The 10071-nt window shown below is 56.5% G+C and overlaps 3 protein-coding genes across 3 annotated transcripts; all 3 read left to right on the top strand.

Annotated features, from left to right (window-relative positions):
- The first annotated feature begins 14 nt into the window (after positions 1 to 14).
- Positions 15 to 2189, top strand: QBC33DRAFT_531691 (proteasome complex subunit Rpn13 ubiquitin receptor-domain-containing protein). Its single transcript, XM_060427317.1, has 5 exons — positions 15 to 255; positions 315 to 384; positions 441 to 951; positions 1186 to 2032; positions 2094 to 2189. The coding sequence occupies exons 1-4, from the start codon at positions 205 to 207 to the stop codon at positions 1724 to 1726; spliced, it is 1173 nt and encodes a 390-aa protein (XP_060285917.1). The 5' UTR covers positions 15 to 204; the 3' UTR covers positions 1727 to 2032; positions 2094 to 2189.
- A 274-nt stretch (positions 2190 to 2463) lies between these two features.
- Positions 2464 to 6626, top strand: QBC33DRAFT_576812 (ELMO/CED-12 family-domain-containing protein; the record flags this gene model as incomplete). The annotated part of the gene is made up of 2 exons (XM_060430941.1): positions 2464 to 4594; positions 5551 to 6626. 2 exons carry the CDS (start codon positions 2464 to 2466, stop codon positions 6624 to 6626), a joined length of 3207 nt encoding a protein of 1068 aa, XP_060285918.1.
- A 567-nt stretch (positions 6627 to 7193) lies between these two features.
- Positions 7194 to 9954, top strand: QBC33DRAFT_531698 (uncharacterized protein). Its single transcript, XM_060427318.1, has 4 exons — positions 7194 to 7590; positions 7685 to 7796; positions 7855 to 8309; positions 8362 to 9954. The coding sequence occupies exons 1-4, from the start codon at positions 7388 to 7390 to the stop codon at positions 9488 to 9490; spliced, it is 1899 nt and encodes a 632-aa protein (XP_060285919.1). The 5' UTR covers positions 7194 to 7387; the 3' UTR covers positions 9491 to 9954.
- The last annotated feature ends 117 nt before the right edge of the window (positions 9955 to 10071 follow it).

The following is a 10071-nucleotide window of genomic DNA, read 5'->3' on the forward strand; positions in this document are numbered from 1 at the left end:
CCCCAAACACGTCAAAGCTGCAACCTAGCTTGGTGGATGTGCCACCACTGAGAGCTTCAGTAGGAGCCTCACCATCCACTACTACACCACCCCCAGCTCTTCAACAAACCACCACCACGAATCTGCAAACGCTCGGTTCTCCCCCTTGACTGCCCGTATTTTATTCCCTTCCATCTACCTACCCTCAAATACCAGATCGGCAACATGTCCGCAATACCCATCATTACCTTTAAAGCTGGCCTCTGCGAGGTTGATGTGAGTTTGCCTTGATAAATTGTTGATCCCGCTTTGCCCAACGGCTAACCGCAACGAAGCAATCGTCAAGGCCCTATAAGGTGAAACCTATTCCCAGACAGGGATATGTCTACCTCTATAGCGAAGACGGTATGTCGTCCTCCGGAAGCCATGTGCAAGGCTTAACTAAAGCTTACCCCGTCCAGATCTGATCCACTTCTGTTGGCGAGAGCGAAGCGTCCCTCTCGATCAGCCCGAACTCGACCTTGTCATGATCCCCACCGATGGGCAATTCGTCCCCTACGATACCCAGTCGCCTAGCAACCCAACTTCCAAGACCGACGGCCGCATCTTCGTTCTCAAATTCGCCTCGTCCTCGCAACGGCACCTGTTCTGGCTGCAGTCCAAACCCCAAGCCCGGAGTGGCGACCCAAGCTGGTTCAGCCCCCGCGACCTCAAGATTGGCGAAATTGTGAACAGGCTACTGCAAGGCGACGAGCTCGATGTCACGCGGGAATTGACCCTGGTGCGGAATGACAACGACGACAGCCGGCGAGACAACGACGACGACGAGACCATGGAAGATGTCGAAGGCCACGGAGACGCCAGCGACCACCACCAAGGAAGCAGCGGAGGTGCAGGTGCTGATGCCACGGGTGGAGACATCCGGCGCGAGGGCGAAGGATCCAGAGAAGGTGGAGCGGATGGCGGGAGAGCGTAGGTGACCTCTCTACTTGCTTTTGTTTACGGAGTTCGCGGCTTGGAGCAGCGGCCATGACAAGGAATCTGCAGAGCTCTGCTACTGCCGACGAAAGGTTCAGGAATATCCAATGTATTTGTAGACTCGGTGTTCGACTGCACATTGTTCAACAATTGAGATATGGATATCCTTTGCGGCGTCTGGCATCCAAAAAGTTCTGTGACAGCGCTAACTATTTTCCTATCTTCTAGGGCGTCTTCTTCCGCTCCAGATGCGGCTGCAGCCGTTAGAAACTTCCTCGAGTCCCTCAAGGGGCAGCAAGGGCTCGGCAGCGGCCAGCAGGCTGAAGGAGGCAAGCTATACCCAGTCCTGAACGACCTCCTCGAGCCGTCGACAACCATTCCGATGATCGATGCGGCGTCGGATGATTACGTCGACAACCTCCTGGGCTTCCTGCCCCCCACCGTCCTCGTCCTCTCCCAGCAGGGAAGCGACGGTGACCCGGTTTCGGCCGATCCGTCGGCGGAGTCGGTGACGGCGGCGCGGGAAGCCATGAGCCCGGGCCAGAAGCGCAGTTTGCTGAAGAAGGTGCTGCGGAGTCCGCAGTTCTCCCAGAGCCTGGCGAGCCTGACGGTTGCGCTGCGGGATGGCGGACTTCCTACCATAGCCGAGGCTCTCGGCATCAAGGTCGAGAACGGGGGTTTGGTCAGGGGCGGAAGCGTCCCCCTCGGTGGCGGCGAAGCGGTGGAGGCGTTTGTTGAGGGCGTCAAGAAAACGGTTCAGGAGAAATAATGAGGCTTGTGGCACAGGTATGGGCCTGGGGTATGTTTCTGGTTGCCATACATAGATTGTGGCCCTCGATGGAGATATTCATACCGGCGATGGCTAGCTTCCAATAGAAGGCAGCAAGCTGTTTGTGCCGACGTTCGATCTGGCCCACTGCTTACACTCTGCCATCTCAGCTATAAAGTCCAACACAGAAGACTCTGACTGGCTTGCCATCCTAGCCCTTTTGTTTTGAATCGTAGTGAATCAGCAAATTACCTGGAGCTTAACTTGGCTCCCACTCCTAAACTGTCCGTACGGCACTGGGAAGAGGTGAGTCGACAGGCTAGAAATTACCTAATGTACAACCTGCAGTAGTGACTCTCTGGTGAAGCATGCCTGTCGCCAAGAAAGGGGGGAAAGTGAGGTGATGCTATGCACCTCGTATGCACCTAATAGGGTTGTCAATCCTCATCCGTGCGCAATCCCCTTGTCCACCAGACCAGGAAATTTCCAGTAAGGCACCAGTTGAGATCGTTCGCGATGGAATGTCTCTCTCTCCCAGACAAACTTTAGTTTCATCCACGCAGGGCTAGACCCTTGGATTGGCGCTCTCTGTGATCTCTCCCGAGACTCGACCACCACCTTGCGTCGCAATTGAACTCTGAACTCGGCGACCGACCTGCTCTATCACCATTGCGATCACCCTTATCACACCTCAACCAAACACCCCCCCTCCCTCCAAAACCTCACACTTGCCGGCCATGGATCAAGCAGATATCCCCGCACTCCTGTCGCGGCTTGCCAGCGATGAGGATGCCGTACGCAAAATGGCAGTCTTCAAGCTGCAGTCATCCATCAACGACCCGGCCTTTGCAGACGTCTTTATATCCTCGGGCGGCCTGGTTATCCTGCGGCGATTGATCATGAGCACCGGGGGCAACACCTTAGCCTATGCGCTGCAAAGCCTCACCCGATTGCTAGAGGTGGACATGGGCTGGGACATATTCGAAGGCTCCACGGCTGGGGACCTGGTGGAGCGGATCGTCGAACTTATCGTCATGAACCCTCTCGTCAACATTCTGCGGGGCGCCATGTCCATTCTGGTTGCATTGGTCAGCCACTCACAGTCTGCTGGACGAGGGACCGTCAAAACACCGGGCTTTTTTGGCTTCCGGGCGTTAAAACCAGCCGTGGCTGTCTACCCGCAGTTCTTTGAGCTTGTTATCCAACAGTTGCAATCCGCCGACCATGCCTTGTGTGCCAACGCTCTCATGCTCATCAATGCCTTGATACGGGACGCGGTGTCGAATGATGGGGTCTCAGCTGTGGTAGTCACAAAGGGAACCGGTGTGGGAGAGGAATGGTCAAAGTTCATTAAGAGGCTGCAGGACCTAGGACTCATCAAAGCGGTTTACAACCTCATGCAGAGCTCTGCACTTCAAGATCTTGCCTATCCCTTGCTCGAGTTTCAGTCATTGACAAAGGTGCTGCTGCGCAAGTGGAGGGAAGTTCGGGTCGACTTGGAGAGACCAGAGCACCGAAGGGCACTGAAAGGCCTCCACCTGGCCAGCGCACCGGATAGGTACCTGCCAAACGGAACTGCGAGGACGGCTGAAGAGGCCGAGACGAACAAGAAGGGAAGCAGGAGGCATAACCCTGAGAAGTGGAGGAGATTGGGCTTCGAAACCGAGTCGCCCGCCCAGGAGTTCGACACAGCAGGCTTCTTGGGCATGATGGATCTTACCGACTACGTGAGGAAGAACGAAGACGGATTCCAGAAGATGCTGCTCGAGCAGTCGAGCAAACCATTGAGCGAACGTTGCCCTGTTGCACGGGCCAGCTTGGCGGTCACCATGATGCTCTACGATCACTTTGAGGTGGACAAGTCCGATATGGAGGATATCAGGGGCTACCAGACCTTGGATGGCACCAAGACCAACGATAAGCTATTTAGGCCCCTTTTGTTCCAGTGGTCCAGACTCCACACCGCCGGATTACACGCCTTCTTTCGGATGTGGAAAGCCACCGGAGCCGAACGTGATGACTTCGACAAGGTGGCGGAGCTGGTCAGAATACTCATCGAGCAGGTTGTCGGGCAGGCCAGCAGAACCAAAGATGTTCTGGAGGTCGAGGAGGACCTGCAGGAGTACGATTGCCCGAGGCTCCGGGAACTACAGATGGAGCTACTGGAACTCTCGTTCGATGACCAGTGGGGCCAACACCTCTATCAGGTCCGGGAGGAACTTAGGCACGAGGCACTGCAGTTCGTCAAAGAGCAGAGGATCCGGTGCCTGCTCCAAGGCACATGGTTCTCCAAGCCCCTGCCGCGCCAACATTCCCGTCATGGCAGCCAGCAAAAGCGGCGTCTATACCAACCGTATAGGTTTGCTAAGCTCTCCCACAACCGGCGCTATCTGCATTACGCCGACTTTTCCGAGCACCTGCAGCATGACCCTGGTCTCGATGGCCTGACTGAAAAGGTCGACCTGAGCACCATAAGCTCGGTGGTCTCCAACGTTTCCGCGCCCAACGACGACGCCCAGAGTCTATCTAGTGAATCGACCCTGAAGACGCCGGCGGGCCTGCAGGCGATGACGAAGCCGACGACCAAGATCACCATCTACAGCTATTCGAGCCCCGAGGACGCCCAGAAGGGCGGCGATGGAAAGGAGCGGGCGATCCTGACCCTATTCCCCCTGAATCACAGCCTGGCATCCGAGTGGCTCGACGGCCTGCTCATGCTCCTGAACCAGGCGCCCATCACGGCGGAGACGAACAAGCTGGTCACGCTGGTGAGCGAGTACGGGCTGAAGATCCGGCTCCTCAACGTCAGATTGGAGGCAGCCTATTCCGGGCCGGCTCCCGGTGCGGGAGCGGTTCCGAGCCGGGAGGGTTTGGATGACGATTACTATTATGATATCTGATTTGCGCCTGTTTCCCTAGCCCCAGACAGACCCTTATGTCTGTTTATTTCCCTTCTTATGATTGGTTCTTTATACCCCTTTTGCTTCCAATGTTTAACCTGATAGCTATGAAAGATAGGAACAGATCAGTTCTTTTTTCACCACTTGTTTTGATATCGTGCCTTGTCTCTGTCCTATGAGGCCTGTAGACGCCATCACACGCCTGCCTAAGTATCACACCCAAGGGACAAGGGACAACGAATGACCCGAGAGAAGGAGTCGCCAACCTTCCAAAGGGCCTTCTGCTGCAGCAAAGGGAATGTTGTATGCTGTACGGGATTGCGTGGGCATCTATCTGACTTCCCATGTATACAGCACCTGCATAGCAATGAGACTAAAAGGATGATCACATACCACCGAAGATGGTTGATGGCAGAGGATCAGTGCTGGAAAGAGTGGTTACAAACCAAGTCCTTCGGTTCTCAGGTATGGAATACCGTAGCAAGGACATGCCGAAAATAGTGATTTCCATCTGAGATACTTTGGTGGTTGATTGAGTTTAGCGATAATTCCGTATAATCATTAGTTGCATATTCGTATCATGTGCTACCGCGGGGTTGCTGTGGCGCTGAACAACACATGCAATTAATTCCCAGCCGTATGTCATACATCGTTTTATGTCGCCAACTGCGGCGGAATATATCATGAATGAATCCTGGGCCATCCACGATGCTCTGAATGCCCAGATTACTGCGACCTAGCCAGCACAAGCTGGAAGGCAAATCATGTTCACCACTCCACGCAAATCATACCGGGGGAACAACTCGAGGACGCCGACGTCAAGTAAAGTCAGGCTAGACGGCTTTTTTGAGGACGGACAATGGTTCTGTACGTAACCCTCCGACAGTGCGAAACAGGGACGTGGCTAACCGTCGATCGGAACAGGCAATTGTGATCCGCGGCTCCCGGCCCCCCGTCTCCAGGTCAAGAAGAACGGCAAGAACAAACACAGGTGGTTCTATACCTGCCAGAAACAACGGAAGGACCAATGCGGTTTCTTCATATTCGAGGACTCCGCCCAGGTGCGGGAAAAGGGGGAATTGCTGAGGACTCCAGGGCCTGAACCTTCTACAGCTTCGAGGGCACCGCCTACAGAAACGCCCGGCCCGGCGCCGGTGCGACGGCTCTTGTTCAACGGGACTGCGCAAGGGCGCGGGCGTGGACCAAGCCTTTCGACCGAGTTATCGACGGATGACGAGCTGGACATGGCAAGCCTGGCCGACCAAGTCTCACAACAGGGAAGGGCGGGAAGGGCGGGCACGTTGGATTCGCAGGACAACAGCACCTGGCTGCGGCAGGCTGCGCCGGAACATATCGCTGCGGCTATCCCCTCGGCCAAGAGGAAGCTAAGTGCGTTCGGCGAGGATAATGATACGGACTTCGGCGGGGACTTCAGCTCGGACGAGGAGAGGTTGATGCTGCGGCTGGCAGATGAGAGCGCCGAGAGCCAGAAGGACAGCCAGGCCCCGGCAGTGGAATCACAGGCCGGGCGAGCGTCATTTACCACCCCTTCTGCACCACGGACACATGACATGCTTGGCGGCTTGCCGACTCCCCTGACGAGGAACAGTCTCCTCATCGTCTCTGAAGCCAAGAGGCAGAGGACAGCAGCCGCGAGTCCGACGCCGACGCGTATCAGCCAGCAAGACAGTTCTCGCGGGCACGGCGACGACTACGATATCACGGAGGAGGTGATAAACATACTCAGAGAGACACCTATGACTGAGTCGGTCAGACAGGGCGTCCGGGAGTCCCTGAACACGTATGCGCTGCGGATGCGGGGTGTCGAGCGGGGCAGGGAGATGGCGCGGACGACGATCAAGGCCAAGGACGGCAGGATTGCCGAACTGCAGGCGCGAGTGGCGGCGCTGGAGAACGAGCGCAAGGTCAACAGGGAGAGGATCAGAGCGCTGAATACGGGGTTGAAGTCGCTGTACCAAGATGACTTGCAAGAGACTTGACTGAACGAAGAATGTGGATGGGTGTTTTAGGCGTGGCCTCTGTACTTGGTTAGGTGGTTGGATTATGATTTTGTACGTACTATGTACAGTACACTGATGGATACCCCCACGTGCATGGCATTGCACACATCGTGTTGCGAATTAGGTCTATCCTGGTTGATTCGAGAGAACTGGATGGCATGCTCTCTACCTACCATAGCACATATGAAGAGTACTATGCTAGACGGAGTAAATCAATAGAGATGACCTGTGTTGAAAGGACTTCAACTGCCTTTCGGCATTGATACTGTGATTGCCGGCTCAAGGACCGAGATTAAGTCATGAACGTCAAGAGCGCGTCGTTGCGAACGCGTTTAATGTTGGACAGGGTATGGATGTACAGTGCGCTTCGTAGAATTGCCCGAGGTCATTTATCCCAGCTGCCCGGGTTAGGGTTATGCTGTTGTTCCTCCCAAATGCGGCAAGAGGTCGTCCAGGCACGCCATGTGATTGGCCAATGCCCCTCGACGCGGCGGTGATGTGGGAACGTGCCATGCCACGCTCCTCTCTGTATTAGTGTAGCCCCATTACACGTCCCGCCATAGAAAGCGACCTCGCCTTGCAGATTCCCCTCAGTAGCTTTATACCCCCGTGGTGCCCGCGTCACCGCTTAATGTCTTGTTCCTCTGCTGTTCCTTACTAGACACCCTCACTCCCCCTCGACCACCACGCGTATACTATGCATGTGTGCTTGAGCTGTTGATCCTCGATCCCACTTCGCCATGGACGGACACGCCTCCTCTTCCCCCTCGCCATCCTCTCCCGACCCTCACAACAACGCGGTTCCTGAACGGCAGAGCCCGACGACCGGTACGGACGACTCTCACGAGTCTTTGCTGCAGTCTTCCCAGCCTTCATTGCCAGAGTCGGGAAGCCAGGGTCTGGCGTCCGAACGACATCCGAAAGGAAAGAGGAAAAGAACCGCGTATGTTTCCCCCCCCATTGGAACCGGAAACCGCCTCGATACAGGCCACTGGGCTCCCCAAATGGCACGTATTTGCTAACATATGCACATGTAGTGCAAAGGACAAGGCAGTACTCGAGGCAGCTTACAATGCTAACCCCAAGCCCGACAAGACGGCGCGTCTTGAGCTCGTGACACGCGTTTCGTTGAATGAGAAGGAGGTCCAGGTTAGTTGTGACCCAGACGCAGCAACAAAAACCGTTCTTCATCGCTAATGCTCGGCAGATATGGTTCCAAAACCGCCGACAGAACGATCGTAGGAAGTCACGCCCGCTGTCGCCACAAGAAATCGCGGCCCTCAGATATGGGGGCATGCAGATCCTGTCCTCCGACCCCATGCCATACAATTCGTCTGAAGCTCTCGATGCTTCGAACTCGTCTCCGGGCCATAGACTCTCGTTGACAGGTCGCGAATCAACATCGCCAGCAGCGTCCGATGCTGGTCATGCAAGCTCCTCCGACGAAGCAGAAAAGAATGCTGGCGAGACGGGGCAGACTATGCCAGAGAATAGTCAGCCAAACGAACCATCGCCCCTAGGAGTGGAATCAAGCGACGACTCCTTGCACCTATCTCGATCCTTTGCGAGCTCGGTGGGGTACTTGTCCAATCGCTGGAATCCCGGCAGCTCATTTTCAACCCCATCGACACTGGGGCATCGCGCAGGTGATGATTCCGTCAGGTAAGAATCCATGTCCCAGCAGACCATGAATCCCACCTAACATCCTCTCAAGACTTGAGCCTTTCCGTCCTTCGACATGTTCATCTGCCCGGTCATCTTGCTCCCTCCCTCCCCTGCCCAACTCTCAGTCATCCAACGCCCGTATTTCTCTGTCCTTAGAGGGCAAGGCCGAGGTTATTTCAACAGTCCCGTCCCCACCACATCTGCCACTGCCTCGGCCAACGGGAGAGAGTATGTCGTCAATCGCCCCAATTCGTCGACCTAGTCTTCAGCGGAGTCATAGCGTTCAGCCTGTAGTCACTCTACCACCTATATCTACCCTCACCGGCTCGCTTCCAACCTCTGGGCCGCGTGCTCTGCCTCCACGACTGACGAGGGGACGATCTCGCGACGTCCACGCGTGGGAGTTCTGCTGTGACGCCGACAACCAGGAGGACCTGCTGACGGCGCAGGCAAAGCACGAGAGTAGCGGGTCCGCGATCGCGGTAATAAGCTTGCTGAGATCAACGAGCTCTACCGGTAGCACCGGGGGTCCATTGCAGCCTAGTAGCAGCTCGAAGCGGAATGCGCCGTTGGGCAAAGCATTGGCAAGACCGGGGATGGCCAAGAAGCGGAGACTCAGCCGAGCGTCGAGCAGCGTCGCAAAATTGCAAACGAGCTTTGCCGGGGAGAAGAACATCCCCGCACCTCGAATTAAGGAGGAGTCTGGCGGCGTAGGTGGCAAGGACAACGTTGTCGTGCTTAGATCTCCAGCTGGCAGCGACTCCGACAAGGAGAATTGGAGTCCTGATGAGGAGGGTAACCCGCAACACCGTTTGCAGCGTCGGTCTCAGCCCCAAGTACCAGGAGGCGGCAGGCAACCTCTACCGTCCGGCACGACCGCCACTCAGCAGGCGAATTCCCGCCGGGCCTTGGGCCGTCCACTGCAGGAGCACCGCGGCCCGCCCCTCCTTTCCGCGAACCGAGCAAACACGGCCCCCACCCCGAGCCTGCGGGCCGGGAAGGGGCGGCACTCCCCGCTCGAGATCTTCGAGGACTCCGGGGGCAGGAGCAGCCCGACCCCCGGAGTGCCCGACGACGAGGTCGAGCGCTTCATGCGCGGCGAGGTCAGCCCCAGCAAGAAGGGCGACGTGGACGCCGTTGCGGGCCTGCTGTCCCTTAGTCAGGGGAACTGGCGGTGATATTGATCCTTTTTGTCTTTCCATCCCCCGGAACCCCCTAACTGTCCGACTCGTTCAGACGATGGCAACACCCATGAGAACGGGGGGGCGGCGGCTCTGCGGCTGTTTCCCCTCCGCGTGTTAGACCGCATGATGTTGTCCATGATCTCGGGGGGAAGGGGGGGCCACGGCAAATTGTCCATGCAAGCCCAAAACCATCTGTTACTCCCTATGATCTACCATCGTATGTAACAGCGCCGGCAAATATGTATGTTGGTTGGTCAGGAAAACGGCAGGCTGCCCAAGACAGATGGCGTATGACTTTGACGAGACCCTCACACGAACCCCCGACAACGTCGCGGAGTCTCGACGGTTCTTCTTTTTTTCTTTGTCTTTTTTTTCTTCGTTTTCTTGCTCTAAGCTATACTCCCTTTTTGTTATTCCCTGTCCGACGTCCGAAGCTTATATACCTAACCGTGTTTTGGGGGGGGGGGGGGGGGGGGGGGGGGTTTGGGGGGTGGGGGGGGGTGTTTTGTTTTGGGTTTGGGGGGGTTGGGCGGGGTGGGGGGGGGGTGGGGGGGGGGTGGGGGGGGGGTGGGTTT

Source organism: Phialemonium atrogriseum (genome assembly GCF_030411735.1).
Source record: "Phialemonium atrogriseum strain 8032-3 unplaced genomic scaffold QBC33scaffold_6, whole genome shotgun sequence".
Taxonomy (NCBI): domain Eukaryota; kingdom Fungi; phylum Ascomycota; class Sordariomycetes; order Cephalothecales; family Cephalothecaceae; genus Phialemonium; species Phialemonium atrogriseum.

Coding starts and splice junctions, on each gene's coding strand:
- QBC33DRAFT_531698 (XM_060427318.1), top strand. CDS start 7,388: ATGGACGGACACGCCTCCTCTTCCCCCTCGCCATCCTCTCCCGACCCT. Junction 7,591..7,684: donor GGAAAGAGGAAAAGAACCGC/GTATGTTTCCCC, acceptor ATGCACATGTAG/TGCAAAGGACAAGGCAGTAC. Junction 8,310..8,361: donor GCAGGTGATGATTCCGTCAG/GTAAGAATCCAT, acceptor CATCCTCTCAAG/ACTTGAGCCTTTCCGTCCTT.
- QBC33DRAFT_531691 (XM_060427317.1), top strand. CDS start 205: ATGTCCGCAATACCCATCATTACCTTTAAAGCTGGCCTCTGCGAGGTT. Junction 256..314: donor CTGGCCTCTGCGAGGTTGAT/GTGAGTTTGCCT, acceptor ACCGCAACGAAG/CAATCGTCAAGGCCCTATAA. Junction 385..440: donor CTACCTCTATAGCGAAGACG/GTATGTCGTCCT, acceptor TACCCCGTCCAG/ATCTGATCCACTTCTGTTGG.